This window comes from Neocloeon triangulifer, unplaced genomic scaffold, assembly GCF_031216515.1.
Source record: "Neocloeon triangulifer isolate White Clay Creek 2 clone unplaced genomic scaffold, ASM3121651v1 ptg000003l, whole genome shotgun sequence".
Lineage (NCBI taxonomy): Eukaryota > Metazoa > Arthropoda > Insecta > Ephemeroptera > Baetidae > Neocloeon > Neocloeon triangulifer.
This window is the reverse complement of record NW_026775546.1, coordinates 2,732,571-2,757,206: the sequence shown is the minus strand read 5'-3', so window position 1 is coordinate 2,757,206 and position 24,636 is coordinate 2,732,571. Positions and strand designations below refer to the sequence as shown.

Here is a 24,636-nt window from a genome sequence, read left to right as displayed (position 1 = left end):
AATTAAAAGTTAAAACAAAAGATATATAAAAAGAGTGTTTGCACTTCTGTCCAAGTATATAGGATCTACATTATACAAATTATTTGATACTGATCGTTTTGTACCTTTGCAATTCACTGACTGAAACGGAATGTAAATTTTGTGTGTTTAAGTAATCAATAAAATTAAATTTAAATATTATGTGAGGAAAGTTCTTCGAAAAATAAAAATTGGCAATGTTCATATTGAACACGCCAATAAATTAATTGTTTACGAGATTTGCCTATAATGGGACTATTACTAAAGAATTTTATCGTTTCATAAATTTAAGTGAGACAATCAATGGAATCTAGAAAGTTTTTTTTGAGCCAGGTGAGTATTTTAATTATGTTTCATTTAAAGCAATTTGCATGCTTTTAAATTGTAAATTATTTTAACACATTTGAACATTTTTTTCTGATATGTTTGATTTTGAAAACTAAAATTATTTTAATTTTCTTTAAGGACTATGTTAAAAGTATGGTTAAAATTATATTTATGTATCACGGCCACGCAAATAAAATAATTTAAACAGGAAGAGTACGTCTCACAGGTGGCCTAATTTGGCATTTTGCAGGCGATCTCTAAAACGAAACTCTTGAAACATTCGAACTTGCATTTTGCAGCAGCAAGAAAATATAAATTATGATATAGAACTTAAAATTTACAGCATTTATGAAATTTAAAAATAGAATCTGGTGGTTATCTTGTTTAGAGTTTCATTAACATTTATAAATGGTGCGCGCTCGCAAAGTCCAAAATACATATCAACAAAAACGCAGTCGATATTTGTATGTATGTTTGTAAGTAAATAACAAGTATTCCCCATAGGCCATAAATGATTAAATTAATATTTAATCATTTTTAAAATGAAAATAGTTTTATAAAGTATATAAAATTAATAACCTTCAAAACGCAATTAAAACCATTTTTTTAAATACTTTGAATGGAACATGATACTTGATGATTTATTATATAATAAATATTATTATTTCATCATCAGTGTTTTGCTTGATTATTTCTCTCCTATTTTTTATTTTAATTAATTTCTTGCCTGCTCTGAAGATTAAAATTTAAGTCTGCACCGCAGTAAGAGGAAGAATATTTTGGTTCCATATAAAATAAGACAGTTTTGACACATTCATAAAATATATACTCTCGCGGAGGGGTCCAGCAAGAGCAAAATAGCAGCAAGACCCCCTGCTCGAACCCTCTGGACATACATCCCAATGGCAAAACTTTAATTTGTGTGATGAAATGTGATAAATAGTCAAATGCTAGATATTTTACACAGTAATGAGGGCTGACACACTTTCGCGCATTGCGCAACCCGTTCCTTGCACGCACACACGGCCCTACACTCTCATGGCTAGGCATATTTTTAAATAATATTGCCTTGTGTATAAATTTAAAGATCCGAAATATTTGTTCGTTGTAACAGAAGAAAATTTTGATGTGTAATTTATATAGAAAAAATGTTTAATAATGGACAAAAGTTTAAATAAAAGAAATTTTTCCAAGTGCTGCGCTTACTAATAAAATCGACGATAATTTCTTTCATGGAATTCACGGATTATTTGTGTAGAGATTAATTACAATTTCCTAAAAAACATCTGCTTCAAATTATTATTGTGACAAGCAACACTATTCTGGGAAAACTGAATTTAAATCGAAATTTTCCTTCCTCGACGAATGAAGTAAACAGATTTTGTGACGCTGTTACCAAGCGCTCTCCGTCCGCACTATTAACATGGTGCGCGACGTCTTTTTAGCTTTTCTGCACCGTGCAAGGGGTTTTATGCAGTCGGGATATTCGTCCGAGCAAATAATGTTCCTCGGATTGCAATTCACGAGTCGGATGGAAATAATTTGCACAGAAAGTCAATTAAATTCGGTGCTCTAATTCTGCATTAGAGTTTGCATGGAGCGCCGCGGTTGTTCGACCTGCCCGACTTTCCACCCGATTTAGGCACACTCAAATTCGAGTAGGCACCTAAAACCAGGTGGAAACACGTTCCTTGGGAACCCAAGTACCGATGGCAAATGAGAAAGGTGCCGACACGTATCGGCGAGTGGCCGATAAAGGCGAAATTCGGCATGTCGAGGCAAAACTTGCTTTCGCTTTTGCTCTTGGATTTGAAAATTGTTGACCGAAAAGTGGTTTGCTGAGTTTGATTTTTACTCGAGCGGGTAGAGGGACTCGTGCTGCGTGTTTTGAGGCTCGAGTGGGCCCGTTGGGCCCTCGCGCGGGGCCGCGGCGAGACGGCAAAGTCGAAACAGAAACACGGAGAGAGCACTTTTCGAGCAACTTTCCGTGGATGTGGCGCGGCTCGGCGCGTGCGCGCTCGGAGCCTCGTACCTCGACTATATAAAGCGGAGCGTGTGGGGGCATGTCAGTTTTCGTTTGGAAAGCAACTCTATCTCATCACTCACCTACCATGGCTGATACCGCACCCGCTGCTCCGGCACCCGCCAGCCCCACCAAGGCGAAGAAGCCGAAGGCCGCCAAGACCGGCGCCAAGAAGGTCGTGCCGACGCACCCGCCGACCGCCCAGATGGTCAACGCCGCCATCAAGAACCTGAAGGAGCGTGGAGGCTCTTCTCTGCAGTAGTGTGTCCAACGGGAACGGGAATTTGCAGGAGTCCCGGGAATTCCCGGGAAAATTGCCTCCCGGGAGCGATTTTGTATCCATTTTTTCAAGGCAGGAGTGAACCGGGAAAATTTTCTCGGGAGCGGGAATTCCCGGGAGCGAAATATTGAAAAACCTTTAGCAAAATTAACTGTTTTTTACAATTTTTCTTTTTTTCAATTTTTCGCTAGAAAAAACCCCGTTTTTTACTCAAAAAAAATCGAATTTTCACTATTAATAAGGAAAAAAACTTTTTCTTAATTACAATTTTTCATTATAAAAATTAAAAATAGTAATAACCGGGACTCCCGGGAAAAATTTTTCGGGAACGGGAATTCCCAGGAGATATTTGACACAGAACTCGCTGGGAGTGGGTGGGAAAAGGAGATTTTTTCCGGGAATGGGACTCCTCGGGAGAAAAATTTACTCCCGATGGACTCACTACTCTGCAGGCCATCAAGAAGTACATCGCCGCCACGTACAAGATCGACGCCGAGAAGCTGGCTCCGTTCATCCGAAAGTACCTCAAGTCTGCCGTCACCGCCGGCAAACTGGTACAGACCAAGGGCAAGGGCGCGTCCGGCTCGTTCAAGCTGAGCGCCGCCGCCGCCGCCCCGAAGAAGGAAAAGGCCGTCAAGCCCAAGAAGCCGGCCGCCGAGAAGAAGGCCAAGAAGCCCAAGAGCCCCAAGAAGACCGCCGTCAAGAAGGTGACCAAGCCGAAGAAGACCGTGGCCGAGAAGAAGCCCGCCGCCGCCAAGAAGGTGGTCGCTGCCAAGAAGCCAAAGTCCCCGAAGAAGGACAAGAAGCCCAAGGTTGCCGCCGCCAAGCCCAAGACCCCCAAGGTTAAGAAGGTCGTCGCCAAGAAGCCCGCAGCCAAGAAAGCCGCCCCCAAGAAGGCTGCCACAAAGAAGGCCTAAGCCACTCGTCAATTCCCCCCTAAATCGGCCCTTTTCAGGGCCACCAAATCTCTCAAATAAGAGCAATGCAAGCAATGGTTGAAATTTCTGAATTTGATAATTATTAAAAGATAATAATGATTCCCATAATTAATTATACATTCTCTATTGAAATAAATAAGAATTAAATGTTTGGTCATAGCTTACAATTGCGGACGTTATTTTCTATTTTTTTTTTCTATTTAGCTTTTCACATTTAGTTTCATTAATTCCCTTCAACTGTTTGACAATTTTTAATTTGTCTTACTTTGCCAAATACATTTTGACAATTCTCATAAGGAAAGAACCTATAAAAAGAAAATTAAATTCTAGTCTTTTACATCATTTCGAATTTCCAACCGCTTTCAATTTCAGATACGAGCGAAAAAGATTGGTACGACATTTAATTACACAAATTATGCTAATCATGTATAGCTCTCCTCTGATCTGAAATATTTAAAATTCATTTCTCATAAACGTTGAGCTGGGAAAGGAGCAATTAAGGCCTCCTTATTGACATAGTCAAATCAAGTCTTTTCAACAATAGGAAATATTTTATAAATAATTGGAAAAATTAACAATCATTGTTGTAAAGACTTGTTTTAACTACGTCAATAAGGAGTCCTTAACGAGAGCGCTTCTCGGCAGTCGCTTGCTCGAACTACGACAAACGCGCTTGCATTTCCTAAGGGTACTTTCGATGAGCGACGGAACCCGAATGATGTAAATCATAAAAAAAATTACTTGTTATCTTAAATAATATAAAAAACCTTATAACAATTAAGTTCACTAAATAATGGAAACTTTGGAACGAATAATTGCGGGCCGAGTGATGCGCGGCGACGGCATCGTCCATTTGCGCGGACTGCATGACTGCAAAAGCGAATTTTGATTAATTTTTCTTTGCCAAGTTTTTTCTATTGCTGGTGGAGAAACATTCCATTTCCTTCAAAACATTGTTTTAAAACTGAATTCAAACATGTGTGATTACGAAAATTTATAATATTCAACAATAATCATTGGACGTGCGAAGGGTGAACTTTTTGTACAGCATTAATAATTAATCTTTGGCCACAAATTTTGATTATTCAATTCGTGCTCAATGCATTCTTATATATTATAGTCTATAAATAATAATCAGTTTGCTTGTTGCCGATTGTGTCGTACTCTGGAGTCGTATTCAGTCTTTTTACGCAGGCCCCTAAACTCTTGCCGCCGTAATATTCACCGCATTTTTAAATGCAGACTTTAAAATTTTGGCTAAATTAATAGGGCCCTTTTTTAGTTTATCAAAGCCGGCGGGACAAATTTGTACCGCTGCGTTTTTCTCATCTAGCATATCAGCTGTTTCAAATAAAATCATTTTCTTGTTGTAAAACTTTCTATGTTTTGATTTTCTGGACGAGGAAAAAAATTACGCACATATTTGTTATAAAATTGTTTTAGCCAGAAGAGATAAACAAAATTTTTATTTTTTATCTGGCTCTTGCTCCGGCTACCGGCTCTTGCGACATAAATTTAAAGGAATAAATCGGATGCAATCATAATTATCCCGCGGGAACCCCGGCAACGTCAAATAAGTAATTAGTTCCTCCCGGCACTGTTCCCGCTCAGCAAAATTAGCACCGTTCCCGCAATTCCCGCGGGAAATTTTATTTTCCCGTTGGACACACTAGTGTGCTTGTGTAAAATTGAAGTGTCTTCAAAACAGTGGCAGTCGGCACTGCCGACTGCCACTGTTTTGAAGACACTTCAATTTTACACAAGCACACTCTTGATTGTAATTGATAACCAAGATTCTGAAAATATATTTGCTAATTTATATACTAAATTTTTTATTCACATCAGATGCCTCCTCACATTGTAGTTATAATTCGTAATAATTTGTGAAGTACAATGTTGAATGCAATAAAAAGAAATGTTACAACTGCATCTGCAACTTTAACTTGGGCAAGTTACGGTGGCTAGATTAATTGTAAAATAACTTCGGATGTAATAAATCGATTCATATTTTGGTTTTATATTTAATTAAAAATATTTCATTGCTTAGGTATTCCGACTGGAGTTACTTGGGTGGCCCTTAAAAGGGCCGATTTTTCGCTGTTGCGTGTTGGGAGCGAACAGCTTAGCCGCCGAAGCCGTAGAGGGTGCGTCCCTGCCTCTTGAGGGCGTAGACGACGTCCATGGCGGTGACGGTCTTCCTCTTGGCGTGCTCGGTGTAGGTGACGGCGTCGCGGATCACGTTCTCAAGGAACACCTTGAGCACGCCGCGGGTCTCCTCGTAGATGAGGCCCGAGATACGCTTGACTCCGCCGCGGCGAGCCAGACGGCGGATGGCCGGCTTGGTGATGCCCTGGATGTTGTCACGCAGAACCTTGCGGTGACGCTTGGCGCCTCCCTTGCCGAGTCCCTTGCCTCCCTTTCCACGTCCGGTCATGTTGATTCTTGTTCAGAGTTGGGATGAATCTGATACTGCCATAGAGTTATCCCCCTCTATTTATACCAGTCGTCGAAAGCAACGGCGGGAAACGGGCCCCTTCCAACCGATTCCGGGCGCGGCAAAGTTGGCCGAGGGGGCGGAGCTAAAAATAGTATAAAACCAGCGGTCGCGGCAGTATCTAGTATGTTTCATCACGTCTCACCATGGCCCGTACGAAGCAAACCGCCCGCAAGTCGACCGGAGGAAAGGCCCCTCGCAAGCAGCTGGCCACCAAGGCAGCCCGCAAGAGCGCCCCTGCCACCGGAGGAGTCAAGAAGCCCCATCGCTACAGACCCGGCACGGTCGCCCTCCGCGAGATTCGTCGCTACCAGAAGAGCACCGAGCTGCTGATCCGCAAACTGCCCTTCCAGCGCCTCGTCCGTGAAATCGCCCAGGACTTCAAGACCGACCTGCGCTTCCAGTCGAGCGCCGTCATGGCCCTGCAGGAGGCCAGCGAGGCCTACCTGGTCGGCCTCTTCGAGGACACCAACCTGTGCGCCATCCACGCCAAGCGCGTCACCATCATGCCCAAGGACATCCAGCTGGCCCGCCGCATCCGCGGAGAGCGTGCTTAAGCTTCGTGCTAACCACCGTAAAATCGGCCCTTTTCAGGGCCACCACTCAAATCCAGTGAAACTTCTGAGCAATGCTAAATGCAAATTTAATATAACCAACAAACCAGTAACCACCCAAGCCAGAATATTAATAGTTAATAGTTACGGAACCCAATTAACTGCAATACCCATCATAATAAGACAATATTTTATGCAAAGTGCTTGCTACGTGGAGATTTGTGGTATTAATGCTGTGTAAAAACAAGATAAAACAGTTCGTTTTCATGGTTTCTACTCCTACTCCTAGCAATGGCATTCATCAAAATATATTAATTTAGCTACTTTTTTTAATAATTTATAAATTAAATAAATTATTTAATTAACCATGTTTTACAATAATACTTACTTAGTTTATAATTAATTAATATGGTAGTTTTAAAATATGTTTTATTAAGTTTTATATATTACAATTAGATTCTTTTAAATAATTGTTTTTGGCGGAAACATTTTTTTTTTAAAATAATTTTTTTAAAATTTCATAGACCCTAGACAAAAGTTCAACTATTAGTATGTACTATTACTATTCATTTTCATTGTGTTCATTTTGTTTCACCACAAGCACAAACTAAACTTGTACGTACTACGAGTATAGTACTTTCGTCTATATCTTATTTTCAAGTATTAAGAATTTTCCCCGCTCAATCTTCTGGCAATAATTTATTAAGTTCAAAAAAATTTGGGAATCCGATTCCAATGGCACATTTTTGTTGGCTGATCAAATTGTTGGAATTGTATTTATAATGTATCATCCTTCTCTCCGCGCTTTTCATTTGCTGCTTCAATTTGTTCAGTAAAAAGTATAAATTATATTTTCAATTTTTACACAACAGTCAATGTAATGAATGAGCATAATAATTATTTATTATACAACAAAAACTCTCTCACAAAATTGCTTTAAAAAAAATTGAGAATCAAGCATCATTTAAAACATGATTCCCCAATCAAAGCTGTCATCAATTTAAACAATAATAAATTAATTTTTAAAGTATAAAATTAAAAGCGATATCTCCGCATAAATTTTATTCTCGGCGGCGGCGAGCACTAACATCTTAAAAACAAGCGTTTGAAAGTCAGACTCCCGGCTTCCCAAAAAAAAGCGACCGTTATTTCGTACTTCATGAGCAGATGCTAAAAAAACTACTGGGGGCGTAAAAGAGACGGAGGCACAGCAGGCGCATGTTACTCGGAAGTCGAAAGAGCTGCAAGCGCCAAAAATTTGTGAGTTCGCGCGCACTTTATATTTTCAGCAGGAATAGAATTAATAAAGATTATTAGAAAATAAAAACTAAAATATTAATACCGAAAATTATATTATGTGAGCAATATTGCTTGCTTTTGTCGGGATTCAATTTTTGCACCTACTTCCCGGTAAATAATTGACCGAATTGACGTATTTCCTGAAATTATAAATTTTTTTAAGTAGCAACAAATTTAGTAACGGTAGCTTCTGCATTGTTAAGAAAAGGTATTTAAAATGTAACGTGACGTTCTTATCAATTAAACAATTGAGACTAAAGACTAAATAATAAAGTTCAAGAAAATAAAATAGAAACTTTAAAAAAAAAAAAATTACATTCTCCGTGTAACAGGACAAATAATGCTGAAGTTGCTGAACATGGAAAAGCTACATGCTAATTAGTGCAAAGATATGTAGTTCATTATTTTAATTTTATTCAACATTATAATGCAATGCAATGCGCCATATTATGTTGTTCTATCTTATACTGATATTACTGATTTAGATATCAAATATTTGTTATTGCTCCGTAACTTTACTTGAATGTTTTGGGTGGCCCTGAAAAGGGCCGATTTTGGATGCCGTTTGCGACTTATTTTGAGCTGGTGTACTTGGTCACGGCCTTGGTTCCCTCAGAGACGGCGTGCTTGGCCAACTCTCCGGGCAGGAGGAGACGCACGGCGGTCTGGATCTCCCGGGAGGTGATGGTGGAGCGCTTGTTGTAGTGGGCGAGACGGCTGGCCTCGGAGGCGATGCGCTCGAAGATGTCGTTGACGAACGAGTTCATGATGCTCATGGCCTTGCTCGAGACGCCGGTGTCGGGGTGGACCTGCTTCAACACCTTGTAGATGTAGATGGCGTACGACTCCTTCCTGCGCTTCCTCTTGCCCTTCTTGTCAGACTTGCTGATGTTTTTCTGGGCTTTGCCAGACTTCTTGGCGGCCTTTCCAGAGGTTTTGGGTGGCATGGTGAGTGCGGTTCAGTCCAAACTGATGCTCGACCCTCGGTCGGTCGCAGTTTATATACAACACGGCTGGAGTGCGACGCGAACCGATCGCAGCGCCACGCTGGTTTCAACGTCGCTGATTGGCTCGGAGGGCGCTGCCGCTCTCATCGACCCGTTTCGCGCCCCACTCCGGCTCGTCGGTACATAAATAAGCTGCCGTCGTTTCTAAGGCATCTGTTTCGTCGACCCCGCCGCAACACGCAACCAACTCATCATGTCTGGACGTGGAAAGGGAGGAAAGGTGAAGGGAAAGGCAAAGACCCGCTCCAGCCGTGCCGGACTTCAGTTCCCCGTGGGCAGAATCCACCGTCTGCTGAGGAAGGGCAACTACGCCGAGCGCGTCGGTGCCGGCGCCCCCGTCTACCTGGCCGCCGTCATGGAGTACTTGGCCGCTGAAGTGTTGGAGTTGGCCGGCAACGCCGCCCGCGACAACAAGAAGTCGAGAATCATCCCCCGTCACTTGCAGCTCGCCATCCGCAACGACGAGGAGTTGAACAAGCTGCTCTCCGGCGTCACCATCGCCCAGGGAGGTGTCCTGCCCAACATCCAGGCCGTCCTCCTGCCCAAGAAGACCGACAAGAAGGCATAAGCACCAATCTTCGAAAATCGGCCCTTTTCAGGGCCACCCAAATCACTCAAATGAGAATGCATAAGCAATGCTATCACGTTTATATGTTATTTATTAACTATTGAGTCGAAAAGAACATGAATTTATAATAGTTGATATTAAGAATATTTAAGCTGTATCTGTTTGATTGTAGAATCTCATTGCAAATATTTTTTTGGATTGGAATTGTTAAATGCTATAATTAAAGTTACATCTTTTAGAGAGAGCCTTCGATAGTTGTTACAAATTTCAATAAATTTATTCTCCCTCTTCCGCAACGAGTCATTTAAATATATGATATGTAAATTAATTTAGCGCATCTTTTGGTTTGGTAGGAGCCTTTAATAATTTTTTTATTTCATACTTCATAGGTTTAATTTATTTTCATTCCTTCAACTAATTTCTGTTAAGCTTCTTAATTCATACACTATCCACGTTATGAGTCTTTTTGGTCCTGTGAATTTTCATTCTTCTTCGCCTTCCTGGAGATTTCTTATGATACACAATGTTGCTTGATTTATCAGATTTCCTCTTTTTCGCAAAAGTATGAGAGGGATTCCTCATTGTACAAGCACAAAAGGCATTTCCGGCCTATTTCCTTTTGGATGAATTCCGATTTTGTTCGGACTATTTCCAAATTATGGGATGAAGTCCGAAAATGCATTTTCGGACGAATTCCTTTTTAATGAAAGGCGGTTCACCTTTCCCAGATCAGGTAAAAGATTAAGAACTGAAATTTGTTGATTTTCTCATTATGGTCTGGTATAGCTTTTAATCTAATATTAACCTTCATTTAATGGGTCTTAAAATATGACACAAGTGAAGGGTTGATTGGGTGATTTCAACGATCTTTATTAATACCAATACAAACAAACATTTATTAATCAAATTAAGTTGTAAACTCAAAATGAGATTCAAGTTAGGTTGCTTTGAAAAATTTCAATTGCCAAACAAATATTGAAAAATTTCCATTTTTTTGTTTTCAAATTTGTGGCTTAAACATAATATTAATATAAAATCCTTATATTCTGACCTGAATTAAAAATGTCTTAATTAACACAGAATTATATCTATAAAGTATATAAATGCCCTACTGATGTTTATATTTCCTTTCGTACACACTACAAATAACACACTAGCATAATTATTATGTATTTTTAGTAAAATAGGGTGAATCAGAAATCGAAGTGTCTCAAATTCGGAAAGATCAGAATCTAGACAAGCAGTTATTTTACTTTTTAATTAGGTGACAAAATTATGATGCAAAATATCTTTGAAAAGCTCAAATTCTCAAATTGAAAATTTGCGAATGTGCCAGAAATCAAAAGCGAAATAATAATTTTTCGTGTTCTCGGGTTGAAACGTCAGCGGCATCCGCAGTCGCCGGCGGAAAGATCTCTACTGGCCACGACCGAGTAGACGCCCTCGTCGACTTCCAGGATGAGTTGCATGACGTTGAAGCTGATAGGGACGCACTGCACGTCGGGGTGGTGGAATGATTCGCGCGAGTTGCGTGACTTGAACAGGTTGCGGGCCAACGCGTGGCTCGACGGCTTCAGGGCAGGGTGCAGGATCGGCCGCGGACACTGACCCACGCACAGGTTGAGGCTCACGTTGGTCGGGTACACAAGGTTGTTCCAACCAAGTTGCCTGGCCGTCACCCCCCAGTCCTCCAGTTGGCAACCGGGCATTTCGTGGCGCGTAATTGTCTCCCTGTGTGGTGGCACCCGACGGGGCCGAGTTGGAAGTCTGGTCACTCCTAGAAACACGGATGTTTCAAATTCAAATTTACTTTTTTTACATAAAATTTAATTTATGAATTGCGAAAATTTCCAATTAATTTTATGTTAATTATTACCTTTTTTTACATTGTGGAACTAATTGCGAGTGCGTTTTGGTGGGGAGATAGGTTTTATTTTATAAATACAATAAAAAATGTAAAAGTCAAATTAATTTTGAATTAAATAATTTATATTTCATATAATTGTTTGTTTATTTCAGTTTTTTATGCTGTAAGTAAAAATAGGATGGAAGCAAAAATTAAATTTAACTACCATGATTGAGAAACAACAATATTATGTTATGCAAACTGTAAAGCTGTTATGTCGAGCAGGTTGCCTACATTTGCGTTTGAATGCACGCTTAAAATATTTTATTTACCTTTTGCCAGTTCAGTGATGAGGAGGAGGGGCCCGCGTGCAAGGCCCTCGATGACGACGGCGTCGGCAGGGGCAACGGGATGGCCTTCGTCGTTCCAGGCCTTCAGACTCAGGGTCAGCGTCTTCTGGTGGCGCGGGTCGACGTTCTCAGTCAGGTTGAACAGGAGGAACTCATCGTGGGCCCAAGTGACCCGCTTGCTCAGCTGCCATGGCTGCTCGGTGCCCCCGCCGGTTACGGTCACCGTCACGTTGGCCGAACCTCGGACGAGGCTGAAGACCAGGGTGCACCCGCGCCGCTCTTTCAAGCTCCACTCGTCGTTTGGAACAAGGAACTTCATTGAAAGAGTCTGCAAATCTGGCGGAAGTATAAATTAAAATTATATTTTTTTGTTTAAAACAATAATACTAATAATTGTACTAATTGCAAGTTTTTAAAAATAAACAGGATTAATTATTATCATTGGAAGTTAAGAAAAATAGGCTTTATTCTCATCTTCTAGATGGGTTGTTTTAAATTAAAAAAAAAAACAACAACAACAATTAGGTCAGTCGCAGTTTGCGACACTATTTAGTATAATCCAATGAAAATTTTTGTTATATATAAATTTAATACAATAATTATTTATTAATTTACTATATGACTAAAATAAAAGATATTAAAAAATTCCTTGATATTCATTCCATTTTTTAATCTGATAAAGTCAAAACAATCTATCGTTCCCAAGTTGAAATTTCAAAATTCTCACCCCTTTCAATTTCAAAATTAATTATGTGTTGAGGTAAAAAAAATTCTCCATGGCCCCCCCCCCCCAAACAATTATTTTATTATAAATTTTTGCCAGACATAAATGGGACGCAATAATGTAGAGACCATTTATGCATTTTCTAAATCGATGACTTCGATGAGTTACATAAACTCAGCAATATTTATTTATCAGATTTGAGCTGCTTTCAAAATTCTACTTTTGGAAGACAATTTTTTTTCCTTTAGATTATTTTTTTTCATATTCAAATTGTGACACAAATATAGGACCCTTTATAAAATTTGTAATTTATATTAAATGATTTAATTTTATATTTATAGGTAATAGAAAATAGGAAATTTCAATTGAGGTCACTTCTGTTTGTCTATCTAACGCACGTGTGCATTGTTTTGCGCGCTACAATATTACAAACATGCTAATAATTCGTGGCAAAAAGGTGTACTTTTGAATTCAGTATTCTAACGCCTTAGTAAGTGCGATTAATTTGGTTAATTTGCATTTCAAGTAGGCCCACTGACGTCAAACGGAGCAAATTTGTTGATTTGCAATTTCACTGCCATATGAATGAAAATGAATGAGGGAGACTTAGCACGCATAAGAAAAGAGCAGAACGAGATATTCAGCGGATTCGCGCTTCCCACGGCCAACTGCGACACAGGTAAAATGACCTGTCGACCTGACTCAGCAAACAAAACATACAACATAATACGAACGTGTGTCCGAGTGTATGAATGGCGCGACAAAATACCATAACAAAAAAGAATATTCAAGAATGTTTGTGCAAACTGTGCGTTTTAATTGAAACTCGTAGTATTAGATTATTTGATAACAATCGTGAATTTAAACAATTAAACAAATAAATTAATTGTTTAGTTATAAAAATAATAGTAAACAATACAAAACAGCGTATCTTGATTAAATAAGATAATGCAAAAAAGTAAAAGTAAAAGAGTATTTAATAATAATTATAAAAATAACATTAATTATACAGTTCAGCATTTTGATATTTACGGTTATGTAAAATTGTTATGTTTAAAGAAAAGCATTACATATTTTAAGTTTTACTAATTTTATTTGTATTATAGTCTATTAAATCTTATTCATATTGTTTATTTTTCACATAAATTGAAAAGTCTTACTTGAGATGAGGTTAAATGGTGCGACGGAGAGGGCCGTGGGGTGCCAGGAGCCGGGGGCCAACAACCCCAGTTCGGGGCTGTACTTCTGGTCGGCGATATACTTGAGGAAGTCAGGGACGGAGGCGGCCTCGTGTCCCCAAATGGGCACCAACAGCACCACCAGCAGCGAGAGTTGCATGTTGCTCAGGAGGGCGACTGTCTAGTTATGAGAGGTGCTGAGGACACCACGTGGGACGGAGGAGGCGCGCGACAGACAGGAAACAGCGCAACTCGAAACGCACACTGGAAACAAGAGAGACGGGAAAAAATTGTCTCGCAGAATCCGAACTGTGGTGAGGGTCTTTTTTCCCATTACATATAAAACAATCCAATGCACTCTCTTCGTGGCACGTGTCGAGCATCAGTTTTGATTTAAAAAATCTACTTTTCTAATAAATATTTAAAAGGTTTTATGAAATTGAACAATTGTTTTTTTTTTTTAAATATACACGTTTGTGTATCTTTCAGTTATTAAAATTATCAAAGTATTGAGCATAATGATTTGTCTTTTTTTGTTAAGTATTCAAAGATAAGAGAGTGCATTTTAGCTGCGTAACCTAATTTTTATTTGTAATCGAAAACATGTCTCGCTTTTTCAATCGGAGGGTATCTCACTCTGTGCTTTTTGTTTTGTTGTTACCAGAGATTGATTGATAACGGAGATGCGAGCGCATGTTCTGTGAATTTTTGTATTTTTGAGCTAAAAAATGTGATTTTGCAGATGCTAATACAAAGACCTATAACACTATATCTACAATTTCCAATTGCATTGTCCGCAAATTTGAAATTTTAAAAATAAAATATTTTTGGTTTCTTTTAAAACGTCAAAGATGCCTTTTGAATTTTTTACATTTCAAAGGACTTTGTGTTTCACATTGTCTAGTATATAATTATAATATATTTAGTTGATAATAAATGATGTTTATTGATATATCACAGAGACATTTTTTGCTGCCCATATCGAGATACATTGATCATACATTCAAAGTTATTATACATTTTAGTCACATTAAGAGAGAAAAACAATTACAATATTTACAATAACAATATTATAAATTTTGAGAAATTACAAAATTTTAAAATTATTAAATGTACAACAAGCAATTAAAAGGTTTTTTCCTGAAGGCTTACATTTAATTTAATTCATGAAAATAGTATAACATTAGTTAAAATAAAATCTTTGCTTTTTATTATAAAATAAAACAAATAAAAAGGTAACTTATTTTGCTCTGTATTTCTACAAACACGGCGAATAATTAAAAACAAAAAATATTCTGGGAAGTCTATTTTTTAAATTTAATTTTGAGCTTTTGCATTTTTTTTAACAAAACGTTTAGACTAATTTGTATATAGCTTCATCAAATCGCAGACAAACCAGGTCAATTTTGATTTTTATGAGATTTCAATCACTTGTGCTCATGGCGGCTTGCCATTGTATTCTCATTTTTGCTTTATCTTGGCACCCGCGCGAAAAACCCACCAGTGATTTTATCAATAGGAGATTCACACGCAGACATGTGATAAGTTGGGCGTATAAAGGAACATATTTTGATTAATCTTGGCTGAGTTAATCACTCATTGTGTGTCAACGATGATAGCGAAAAACGTCTTTCTCGTCGCGATTGTCTTTTTCCTCATGGAGGTGCGTAATTCAAATATGACAACAGGAAATTTTGAAAATCAATTTTGTTTTAGTCGCACTGTGGGGAAAGCGCCAGTCTGAATAACAAAGGTAACAGAGAAAATTAAATCACTGAAAAATTGATTGATACTTCAAATTTGTTAAACAGTTGACTATAGTTATTTGTTGGGGGAGAACTACATGGTGGACTATAGCAATCCATACAACATGCGATCAGAGGCAGTTCGTCAGTGCGAGTTGGCAGGAATGCATTTGCTGTCGATTGAAACTGACGGCGAATGGGAGGCCGTCAAGCTTTGGATTCTCATAAATGGTATTAATTTAATTACTTATTAAATATTCAATTTCAAAACTATATATAATGAATTAATATTAATTTCTAAGATGGGGCACAAATCAATTTATTTTCAAACAAGATTTTTAATTTTTGCAAACCTGTCTCAAATCATAAATGACTGATCCTCAAGTTTCTTTTATAATTATTCATTCTCATCAAAAACTTTTACCTCATCCTGAAAACAGAGAGTTATATAAAAAAAAATTGGCAGAGTAGCGATCGAACGTTATAAAAATTCAAGTTTTCCACCTCTAACCATATTCACTATAAATGATTAAAATGTAACGTACGTTGATATGAAATTTGCATTTAATTAATTTTATAACATTGAGGTGAAAATATATACGATCAAAATAAAGTAATCATTAATAAAATATATATGATTTAAAGGCGTTTACTGGGGTAACTTCTGGACGAGTGCCGTGAAAGAGGCCGGTTCGACGCGGTGGGTGTGGGAGTCAAGTGGAGAAGAGGTGACCAATTTCCACTGGTCCAAATCGCAACCGACGCTAGGGTTCAGCGACACCGTGAAGCACTGCATCGGGTTTAGCGTCGAGCTCGGCGGATGGTACGACTATGTGTGCAACGAGGAATCCCTTTCCTACTTTTGCGAGAAAGAGGAAAGCTGAAAAATCAAGAAACATTATCAATTATCATAAGAAATCTCCAGGAAGGCGATGAAGAATGAAAATTCACAGGAAAAAAAATACTCATAACGTGGAACGTGGATAATGTATGAATTAAGAAGCTTAACAGAAAATAGTCGATGAAATGAAATTAAACAATATGAATTAAAAAAAAATTTAATTATTAAAGGCTGCTACCAAAAGATGTGTTAAATATTAGTATATAAATTATATTACCGCATTAAATATATTTAAATGACTCATTGTGTGAGAATAAATTTATAAAATGTGTAACTATTGATGGCCCTCTCCAAAAGATGTTACTTTTAATGTATACCATTCAATTCCATCGCAAACAAATTCAGTGTTGCTATGAGAAGATTCTACAAACACTCAGATACAGCTTATTTATTCCTAATATTCTTCTTTTAAAAATTCATGATTGTTTAAATTTTTTTTCCGTCGACTGATAATGAATAACAAAAAATATGATAGCATTGCTTATGCATTCTTATTTGAGTGATTTGGGTGGCCCTGAAAAGGGCCGATTTTCGAAGACTGGTGCTTATGCCTTCTTGTCGGTCTTCTTGGGCAGGAGGACGGCCTGGATGTTGGGCAGGACACCTCCCTGGGCGATGGTGACGCCGGAGAGCAGCTTGTTCAACTCCTCGTCGTTGCGGATGGCGAGCTGCAAGTGACGGGGGATGATTCTCGACTTCTTGTTGTCGCGGGCGGCGTTGCCGGCCAACTCGAGGACTTCAGCGGCCAAGTACTCCATGACGGCGGCCAGGTAGACGGGGGCGCCGGCACCGACGCGCTCGGCGTAGTTGCCCTTCCTCAGCAGACGGTGGATTCTGCCCACGGGGAACTGAAGTCCGGCACGGCTGGAGCGGGTCTTTGCCTTTCCCTTCACCTTTCCTCCCTTTCCACGTCCAGACATGATGAGTTAGTTGAGTGTTGCGGCGGGGTCGACGAAACAGATGCCTTTGGAACGACGGCAGCTTGTTTATGTACCGACGAGCCGGAGTGGGGCGCGAAACGGGTCGATGAGAGCGGCAGCGCCCTCCGAGCCAATCAGCGACGTTGAAACCAGCGTGGCGCTGCGATCGGCTCGCGTCACACTCCAGGCGTGTTGTATATAAACTGCGACCGACCGAGGGTCGAGCATCAGTTTGGACTGAACCGCACTCACCATGCCACCCAAAACCTCTGGAAAGGCCGCCAAGAAGTCTGGCAAAGCCCAGAAGAACATCAGCAAGTCTGACAAGAAGGGCAAGAGGAAGCGCAGGAAGGAGTCTTACGCCATCTACATCTACAAGGTGTTGAAGCAGGTCCACCCCGACACCGGCGTCTCGAGCAAGGCCATGAGCATTATGAACTCGTTCGTCAACGACATCTTCGAGCGCATCGCCTCCGAGGCCAGCCGTCTCGCCCACTACAACAAGCGCTCCACCATCACCTCCCGGGAGATCCAGACCGCCGTGCGTCTCCTCCTGCCCGGAGAGTTGGCCAAGCACGCCGTCTCTGAGGGAACCAAGGCCGTGACCAAGTACACCAGCTCCAAATAAGTCGCTAACGGCATCCAAAATCGGCCCTTTTCAGGGCCACCCAAAACATTCAAGTAAAGTTACGAAGCAATAACAAATATTTGATATCTGAATAGTTTAAGATTAAACCACAAATTATAGCGCGCTGCATTATAATGTTAAATAAAATTAAAAGAACCACCATATCTTTATTACGTAAGCGCGGAAGTCTAACATAAGCAATATTTCCATGTTCAGCATTGTTGTTCTGTTACTTTTTGTTAGTATTTTTTTGAATTTTCGATTCATTTTTATTCTTGTACTTTATTTAGTTCAAATTGTGAAGAACGTCACGTTACATTTTAAATAACTTTTCCAAACAATGCAAAAGCTAGCGGCACTTATTTTGATAGTACTTTGCGAAAACTTTTATTTTAGAGAATACGACAATTATTTACTGGGAAGTAGGTGCAAAAATGTGACCCCCAAAAAGTAATATTCGCATTTTGTCATAAAATTATGCCAGCAGGAGCAATTGAGAAAACCATTGCGCCACCCATTTTATTATCTTTTCGGAGACAAAATACAAAGTGCGCGCGAACTCGCAAATTTTTGGCGCTTGCAGCTCTTTCGACTTCCGAGCAACATGCGCTTGCTGTGCCTCCGTCTCTTTTCCGCCCCCAGTAGTTTTTTAGCATCTGCTCATGAAGCACGAAATAACGGTCGCTTTTTTTGGGACGCCAGGAGTCTGATTTTGTTTTTGGGATGTTAGCGCTCGCCGCCGCCGAGAATAGAATTTATGCGGAGATATCGCTTTTAATATAAATACTATAAAAAGTAATTTATTATTGTTTAAAATGATGACAGCTTTGCTTTGATTGGAGAATCATGTTTTAAATGATACTTGATGCTCAATTTTATTTTTTAAAGCAATTTTGTTCTGAAATTTATAGATTTGCAAATTGTTTTTGAAATATTTCATGAGAAAGTTTTTATTGTATAAAAAATAATTCTCATGCATTACATTGAATGTTGTGTAAAAATTGAAAATATAATTTATACCTTTAACAAAACGAATTGAAGCAGCAAATGAAAAGTGCGGAGAGGATTATAAAAACAAATTGGTCTGCCAACAAAAATTTAATACACACCAATCTTAATATAAGTTTCAGTTTAATGTTTATGTAATGTGAACTTATTTAATTTTGTTAATTGTTAACAATCATAAATTTTATCAACTTAATTAACATTTGATTATAAAATTCTATAAGTTAAATTTTTATTTAATTCATATTAACTTATATGTAATACATTTATAATTTACTTTTGTTCATGAAACGTTGACACTTAATCAAAAATCATTTGTCCTCTTTGATTCAGTTTCTAAACTAAATTGATTATTTTTGGCAACTCTTCTATTTATGATTTATCAGCATTTTCTAACAAAATCATAGAATCAAATAATGTCTCTGATTTTTTTTACTTCATTTTCAATTATTATATTAATATATTAACAATTTTATATAAAAATCTTACTTCCATACCTATAGCAACCTATTGGATTTATCTTTATAAGTCAATAAAGAGCAATAATACTGATATACACTTATATATAGTAATTGAAAATTAAGTAATACATTGTGAAACATTTTTTTATACCATGACTTTTTTGGAAATACTGATCAAAATAATAAATAGAAGAGTCGCCAAAATTAATCAATTTCATTTAGAAACTTTGAATTTTGAATAAGTGTCAACGTTTCATGAACTAAAATAAATTATATCTCTCTACATAAGTGGAGATAATATGAATTAAAAAATTAAACTTATATTTTATTAAGATAGATGTGTATTAAGTTGACTTTATGATACATCAAAACTAAAATGAATTCAAACAAAATAATATTGCATAATAAAAAAAAATATTAGCCTATATGGTTCCAAAACCCACTAGGACCGATGTGTAACATAAGCGATGATAAAGTTACTAAGTTTCTGAGACCCGTCGAGACTCAAGACCTACAAATACCAATGATCTCAAGCAAGCAGTCTCAATGGGTCTCTTCTCTGACAAGGGAATAAAGGGTACTGCGGTTAATATTTTACTTTTTTCTGTCTATGGTATTGAGGTTATTATAGTTATTAAAATTTCATTGCTCAGAAATTTCACTGGATTTGAGTGGTGGCCCTGAAAAGGGCCGATTTAACGGTGGTTAGCATGAAGCTTAAGCACGCTCTCCGCGGATGCGGCGGGCCAGCTGAATGTCCTTGGGCATGATGGTGACGCGCTTGGCGTGGATGGCGCACAGGTTGGTGTCCTCGAAGAGGCCGACCAGGTAGGCCTCGCTGGCCTCCTGCAGGGCCATGACGGCGCTCGACTGGAAGCGCAGGTCGGTCTTGAAGTCCTGGGCGATTTCACGGACGAGGCGCTGGAAGGGCAGTTTGCGGATCAGCAGCTCGGTGCTCTTCTGGTAGCGACGGATCTCGCGGAGGGCGACCGTGCCGGGTCTGTAGCGATGGGGCTTCTTGACTCCTCCGGTGGCAGGGGCGCTCTTGCGGGCTGCCTTGGTGGCCAGCTGCTTGCGAGGGGCCTTTCCTCCGGTCGACTTGCGGGCGGTTTGCTTCGTACGGGCCATGGTGAGACGAGATGAAACATGCCAGTTATTGCCGCGACCGCTGGTTTTATACTATTTTTAGCTCCGCCCCCTCGGCCAACTTTGCCGCGCCCGGAATCGGTTGGAAGGGGCCTGTTTCCCGCCGTTGCTTTCGACGACTGGTATAAATAGAGGGGGAAAACTCTAAGGTAGTATCAGTTTCATCGCAACTCTGAACAAGAATCAACATGACCGGACGTGGAAAGGGAGGCAAGGGACTCGGCAAGGGAGGCGCCAAGCGTCACCGCAAGGTTCTGCGTGACAACATCCAGGGCATCACCAAGCCGGCCATCCGCCGTCTGGCTCGCCGCGGCGGAGTCAAGCGTATCTCGGGCCTCATCTACGAGGAGACCCGCGGCGTGCTCAAGGTGTTCCTTGAGAACGTGATCCGCGACGCCGTCACCTACACCGAGCACGCCAAGAGGAAGACCGTCACCGCCATGGACGTCGTCTACGCCCTCAAGAGGCAGGGACGCACCCTCTACGGCTTCGGCGGCTAAGCTGTTCACTCCCAACACGCAACAGCGAAAAATCGGCCCTTTTAAGGGCCACCCAAATAACTCCAGTCGGAATACCTAAGCAATTAAATATTTTTTAAATAAAAATTTATATCAAATTATTGAATATCCAACAATATACTCCACAAATTGTTGACATCTTCTCGTCATGATGTTTACCGCAACGACAATGTGCGACTAAGACAGTTGGAGGCATATGATGTGAACATAAAATTGTTAAGTTTTTCAGATTCCCGATTATGTATTAATGACAATGTAGAAGGTACTTATTAAAACTTAGTTTATTTAAAACAGCGGCAGTAATGCAGTGAAGACGAATTTATATATTAATAAATGATTTATTTTTTAAATATAGGTTTTCATCCATCGGTTTTGAAATATTTATGCATTTATTTCATAATATGAAACTCAAATTGCAATTTGCTGCAATAATTTCCGCTTCTTGAACAATGCGAACAGAAAAAAGAAACAGCTAAGAGGGCTTATACTGGGTATCGCGTGCTCACAATACGCATAAGGCGGGGTTGATTTGCCCCTAAAGAGCGATCGAGCAACTGCCGAGAAAGGATAGACCGCAAAATGCCGCGGCCAGACCAATAAATTTTACAGACGCAATTTTTTTTTAATTTTTTTGTATTAATTGTTAACAGCATATAATAAATTTTCAATACCTACAGAAGCTAATTAAGGGCCCTATTAATTTACCCAAAATTTTAAAATCTGTATTGAAAAATGCGGTGAATATTACGGCGACGAGAGTTTAGGGGCTTAAAAAGACTGAATACGACTCCAGAGTACGACAATCGGCAACAAGCAAACAATGCACTGATTATTTTTTATAGACTATAATACATAAGAATTCATAGAGCACGAATTGAATAATCCAAATTTGTGGCCAAAGATTAATTAATGTTGTACAAAAAGGTCACCCTTCGCAATTCGCATGGTGAATGATTATTGTTCCTTATATTATAAATTTTCGTAATCACACATGTTTGAATTCAGTTTTAAAACGATGTTTTGTAGGGAATGCATAAGAAAAATAAATCAAATTCACTCTTGCAGTCCGCGCAAATGGACGATCGATGCCGTCGCCGCGCATCACTTGGCCCGCAATTATTCGTTTCAATGTTTTCATTATTTAGTGAACTTAAAAGTTTTTTAAGTTTTTTTTTTTATATTATTTGAGATAACAAGTATTTTTTTTTATGAGAATTCCGTCGCTCATCGAATGTACCTTCGGGGGGGGGGGGGGGGAGGGGGGGTACAAATTCAAGCGTGCGTTTGTCGTGGTTCAAGCAAGCGACTGCCGAGAAGCGCTCTCGTTAAGGACTCCCTATTGACGTAGTCAAATCAAGTCTTTACAACAATGATTGTTAAATTTTCCAATTATTTATAAAATATTTCCTATTGTTGAAAAGACTTAATTTGACTATGTCAATAAGGAGGCCTTAATTACTCCTTTCCCAGCTCAATGTTTATGAGAAATGAATTCAAATTATTTCACAATTTTCACATCAGGTGGAATCTAGAAAATTAGTATAATTTTTAATTAAATGTCGTCCCAATCTTCTCCGATCGTATCTGATTTTATTGAAAGCGGTTGGAGGTTTGAATTGATGTAAAAGGCTAGAATTTAATTTTTTTATTCTATTCTTATGAGAATTGTCGAAAATATAAGCAAACCTTTCAGTGCTTGATGGCGATGAGAGATGCGGTCAAATTTGAAGGTTTATGTAGATCAGCTGTAAATTAGATTTGTCATTCATATATTTTGCTAAGACAAATAAAAAATTGCCATTTAGTTCAAGGGAATTAATGAAACGAAGGAGACCTGAGAATATTAATTTGAAAAAAATTGAAAAAAAATTTTTACTTTTAAATATAAACACATCCTATGTCGATAAATTTTACTTCTTCATTACTTTGATAGAGAATTTAAAATCAATTACGGAATCATTAGTATCATTTAATAATTATCAACTTGGGAAATTTTAACCATTGCTTGCATTGCTCTTATTTGAGAGATTTGGTGGCTCTGAAAAGGGCCGATTTAGGGAGGAATTGACGAGTGGCTTAGGCCTTTTTGGCCGCAGCCTTCTTGGGGGCGGCTTTCTTGGCTGCGGGCTTCTTGGCGACGACCTTCTTGACCTTGGGGGTCTTGGGCTTGGCGGCGGCGGCCTTGGGCTTCTTGTCCTTCTTCGGAGACTTGGGCTTCTTGGCAGCGACCACCTTCTTGGCGGCAGCGGGTTTCTTCTCGGCCACGGTCTTCTTTGGCTTGGTCACCTTCTTGACGGCGGTCTTCTTGGGGCTCTTGGGCTTCTTGGCCTTCTTCTCGGCGGCCGGCTTTTTGGGCTTGACGACCTTTTCCTTCTTCGGGGCGGCGGCGCTCAGCTTGAACGAGCCGGACGCGCCCTTGCCCTTGGTCTGTACCAGTTTGCCGGCGGTGACGGCAGACTTGAGGTACTTGCGGATGAACGGAGCCAACTTCTCGGCGTCGATCTTGTACGTGGCAGCGATGTACTTCTTGATGGCCTGCAGAGAAGAGCCTCCACGCTCCTTCAGGTTCTTGATGGCGGCGTTGACCATCTGGGCGGTCGGCGGGTGCGTCGGCACGACCTTCTTGGCGCCGGTCTTGGCGGCCTTCGGCTTCTTCGCCTTGGTGGGGCTGGCGGGTGCCGGAGCAGCGGGTGCGGTATCAGCCATGGTAGGTGAGTGATGAGAGAGTTGCTTTCCAAACGAAAACTGACATGCCCCCACACGCTCCGCTTTATATAGTCGAGGTACGAGGCTCCGAGCGCGCACGCGCCGAGCCGCGCCACATCCACGGAAAGTTGCTCGAAAAGTGCTCTCTCCGTGTTTCTGTTTCGACTTTGCCGTCTCGCCGCGGCCCCGCGCGAGGGCCCAACGGGCCCACTCGGGCCCCAAAACACGCAGCACGAGTCCCTCTACCCGGTCGAGTAAAAATCAAACTCAGCAAACCACTTTTCGGTCAACAATTTTCAAATCCAAGAGCAAAAGCGAAAGCAAGTTTTGCCTCGACATGCCGAATTTCGCCTTTATCGGCCACTCGCCGATACGTGTCGGCACCTTTCTCGTTCGCGATCGGTACTTGGGTTCCCAAGGAACGTGTTTACACCTAGTTTTGGGTACCTACTCGAATTTGAGTGTGCCTAAATCGGGTCGAAAGTCGGGCAGGTCGAACAACCGCGGCGCTCCATGCAAACTCTAATGCAGAATTAGAGCACCGAATTTAATTGACTTTCTGTGCAAATTTTTTCCATCCGACTCGTGAATTGCAATCCGAGGAACATTATTTGCTCGGACGAATGTCCCGACTGCATAAAACCCTTTGCAAGGTGCAGAAAAGCTAAAAAGACGTCGCGCACCATGTTAATAGTGCGGATGGAGAGCGCTTGGTAACAGCGTCACAAAATCTGTTTACTTCATTCGTCGAGGAAGGAAAATTTCGATTTAAAATCAGTTTTCCCAGAATAGCGATGCTAGTTACTTATCTTGATAAAATTAAAAGTACTTAAGGGAAAAATAAAACCAATTTATTGAATACTAATCATTTAATTCTCTAATTGTGAGTAACAATTTATCAACACTTTTTTATAAGTGGGCTCATGCACTCTATACATTATTTTACTTTGTTACTCAAACGAAATATTTTTTCTTCATTAATATTTATTGTGTGACTGAA

General features: G+C 39.8%; 12 protein-coding genes across 12 annotated transcripts; 6 read left to right on the top strand and 6 right to left on the bottom strand.

The window, feature by feature from the left end:
- The first annotated feature begins 2,456 nt into the window (after positions 1 to 2,456).
- On the top strand, positions 2,457 to 3,607 carry LOC132205674 (histone H1-III-like). The gene is made up of 2 exons (XM_059634916.1): positions 2,457 to 2,629; positions 3,004 to 3,607. The coding sequence occupies exons 1-2, from the start codon at positions 2,457 to 2,459 to the stop codon at positions 3,563 to 3,565; spliced, it is 735 nt and encodes a 244-aa protein (XP_059490899.1). The 3' UTR covers positions 3,566 to 3,607.
- Positions 3,608 to 5,634: 2,027 nt separating this feature from the next.
- LOC132193062 (histone H4) lies at positions 5,635 to 6,036 on the bottom strand. Its single transcript, XM_059613428.1, has one exon. The coding sequence runs from the start codon at positions 6,018 to 6,020 to the stop codon at positions 5,709 to 5,711; it is 312 nt and encodes a 103-aa protein (XP_059469411.1). The 5' UTR covers positions 6,021 to 6,036; the 3' UTR covers positions 5,635 to 5,708.
- Positions 6,037 to 6,226: 190 nt separating this feature from the next.
- On the top strand, positions 6,227 to 6,649 carry LOC132193057 (histone H3). Its single transcript, XM_059613422.1, has one exon. The coding sequence runs from the start codon at positions 6,227 to 6,229 to the stop codon at positions 6,635 to 6,637; it is 411 nt and encodes a 136-aa protein (XP_059469405.1). The 3' UTR covers positions 6,638 to 6,649.
- A 1,729-nt stretch (positions 6,650 to 8,378) lies between these two features.
- Positions 8,379 to 8,891, bottom strand: LOC132193059 (histone H2B). Its single transcript, XM_059613425.1, has one exon. It carries the CDS (start codon positions 8,878 to 8,880, stop codon positions 8,506 to 8,508), a length of 375 nt encoding a protein of 124 aa, XP_059469408.1. The 5' UTR covers positions 8,881 to 8,891; the 3' UTR covers positions 8,379 to 8,505.
- A 222-nt stretch (positions 8,892 to 9,113) lies between these two features.
- On the top strand, positions 9,114 to 9,779 carry LOC132193060 (histone H2A). The gene has a single exon (XM_059613426.1). The coding sequence runs from the start codon at positions 9,134 to 9,136 to the stop codon at positions 9,506 to 9,508; it is 375 nt and encodes a 124-aa protein (XP_059469409.1). The 5' UTR covers positions 9,114 to 9,133; the 3' UTR covers positions 9,509 to 9,779.
- A 580-nt stretch (positions 9,780 to 10,359) lies between these two features.
- LOC132193053 (uncharacterized) lies at positions 10,360 to 13,824 on the bottom strand. The gene is made up of 3 exons (XM_059613419.1): positions 13,589 to 13,824; positions 11,687 to 12,040; positions 10,360 to 11,285 (listed from the first exon to the last, which is right to left on the bottom strand). The coding sequence occupies exons 1-3, from the start codon at positions 13,764 to 13,766 to the stop codon at positions 10,891 to 10,893; spliced, it is 927 nt and encodes a 308-aa protein (XP_059469402.1). The 5' UTR covers positions 13,767 to 13,824; the 3' UTR covers positions 10,360 to 10,890.
- A 1,374-nt stretch (positions 13,825 to 15,198) lies between these two features.
- On the top strand, positions 15,199 to 16,931 carry LOC132193055 (perlucin-like). Its single transcript, XM_059613420.1, has 4 exons — positions 15,199 to 15,269; positions 15,323 to 15,359; positions 15,418 to 15,582; positions 15,997 to 16,931. The coding sequence occupies exons 1-4, from the start codon at positions 15,219 to 15,221 to the stop codon at positions 16,233 to 16,235; spliced, it is 492 nt and encodes a 163-aa protein (XP_059469403.1). The 5' UTR covers positions 15,199 to 15,218; the 3' UTR covers positions 16,236 to 16,931.
- Positions 16,488 to 17,198, bottom strand: LOC132193058 (histone H2A). The gene has a single exon (XM_059613424.1). It carries the CDS (start codon positions 17,170 to 17,172, stop codon positions 16,798 to 16,800), a length of 375 nt encoding a protein of 124 aa, XP_059469407.1. The 5' UTR covers positions 17,173 to 17,198; the 3' UTR covers positions 16,488 to 16,797.
- Positions 17,199 to 17,415: 217 nt separating this feature from the next.
- On the top strand, positions 17,416 to 17,807 carry LOC132193061 (histone H2B). The gene has a single exon (XM_059613427.1). The coding sequence runs from the start codon at positions 17,426 to 17,428 to the stop codon at positions 17,798 to 17,800; it is 375 nt and encodes a 124-aa protein (XP_059469410.1). The 5' UTR covers positions 17,416 to 17,425; the 3' UTR covers positions 17,801 to 17,807.
- A 1,805-nt stretch (positions 17,808 to 19,612) lies between these two features.
- Positions 19,613 to 20,399, bottom strand: LOC132193056 (histone H3). Its single transcript, XM_059613421.1, has one exon. It carries the CDS (start codon positions 20,392 to 20,394, stop codon positions 19,984 to 19,986), a length of 411 nt encoding a protein of 136 aa, XP_059469404.1. The 5' UTR covers positions 20,395 to 20,399; the 3' UTR covers positions 19,613 to 19,983.
- Positions 20,400 to 20,583: 184 nt separating this feature from the next.
- Positions 20,584 to 21,027, top strand: LOC132193063 (histone H4). The gene has a single exon (XM_059613429.1). The coding sequence runs from the start codon at positions 20,601 to 20,603 to the stop codon at positions 20,910 to 20,912; it is 312 nt and encodes a 103-aa protein (XP_059469412.1). The 5' UTR covers positions 20,584 to 20,600; the 3' UTR covers positions 20,913 to 21,027.
- A 1,174-nt stretch (positions 21,028 to 22,201) lies between these two features.
- Positions 22,202 to 23,658, bottom strand: LOC132192617 (histone H1-III-like). The gene has a single exon (XM_059612656.1). It carries the CDS (start codon positions 23,634 to 23,636, stop codon positions 23,007 to 23,009), a length of 630 nt encoding a protein of 209 aa, XP_059468639.1. The 5' UTR covers positions 23,637 to 23,658; the 3' UTR covers positions 22,202 to 23,006.
- Between the last annotated feature and the right edge of the window lie 978 nt (positions 23,659 to 24,636).

Bases quoted from the DNA above. Each gene is read 5' to 3' on its own strand.
- LOC132193055 (XM_059613420.1), top strand. From the start codon at position 15,219: ATGATAGCGAAAAACGTCTTTCTCGTCGCGATTGTCTTTTTCCTCATG. The intron at 15,360-15,417 runs GTAACAGAGAAA...TTTGTTAAACAG, and splicing joins CGCCAGTCTGAATAACAAAG to TTGACTATAGTTATTTGTTG. The intron at 15,583-15,996 runs GTATTAATTTAA...TATGATTTAAAG, and splicing joins GCTTTGGATTCTCATAAATG to GCGTTTACTGGGGTAACTTC.
- LOC132193061 (XM_059613427.1), top strand. From the start codon at position 17,426: ATGCCACCCAAAACCTCTGGAAAGGCCGCCAAGAAGTCTGGCAAAGCC.
- LOC132193060 (XM_059613426.1), top strand. From the start codon at position 9,134: ATGTCTGGACGTGGAAAGGGAGGAAAGGTGAAGGGAAAGGCAAAGACC.
- LOC132193053 (XM_059613419.1), bottom strand. From the start codon at position 13,766: ATGCAACTCTCGCTGCTGGTGGTGCTGTTGGTGCCCATTTGGGGACAC. The intron at 12,041-13,588 runs GTAAGACTTTTC...TACTTCCGCCAG, and splicing joins ACCATTTAACCTCATCTCAA to ATTTGCAGACTCTTTCAATG. The intron at 11,286-11,686 runs GTAAATAAAATA...CCGTGTTTCTAG, and splicing joins CATCACTGAACTGGCAAAAG to GAGTGACCAGACTTCCAACT.
- LOC132205674 (XM_059634916.1), top strand. From the start codon at position 2,457: ATGGCTGATACCGCACCCGCTGCTCCGGCACCCGCCAGCCCCACCAAG. The intron at 2,630-3,003 runs GTGTGTCCAACG...AGATATTTGACA, and splicing joins GGAGGCTCTTCTCTGCAGTA to CAGAACTCGCTGGGAGTGGG.
- LOC132193056 (XM_059613421.1), bottom strand. From the start codon at position 20,394: ATGGCCCGTACGAAGCAAACCGCCCGCAAGTCGACCGGAGGAAAGGCC.
- LOC132193059 (XM_059613425.1), bottom strand. From the start codon at position 8,880: ATGCCACCCAAAACCTCTGGAAAGGCCGCCAAGAAGTCTGGCAAAGCC.
- LOC132193057 (XM_059613422.1), top strand. From the start codon at position 6,227: ATGGCCCGTACGAAGCAAACCGCCCGCAAGTCGACCGGAGGAAAGGCC.
- LOC132193058 (XM_059613424.1), bottom strand. From the start codon at position 17,172: ATGTCTGGACGTGGAAAGGGAGGAAAGGTGAAGGGAAAGGCAAAGACC.
- LOC132193062 (XM_059613428.1), bottom strand. From the start codon at position 6,020: ATGACCGGACGTGGAAAGGGAGGCAAGGGACTCGGCAAGGGAGGCGCC.
- LOC132192617 (XM_059612656.1), bottom strand. From the start codon at position 23,636: ATGGCTGATACCGCACCCGCTGCTCCGGCACCCGCCAGCCCCACCAAG.
- LOC132193063 (XM_059613429.1), top strand. From the start codon at position 20,601: ATGACCGGACGTGGAAAGGGAGGCAAGGGACTCGGCAAGGGAGGCGCC.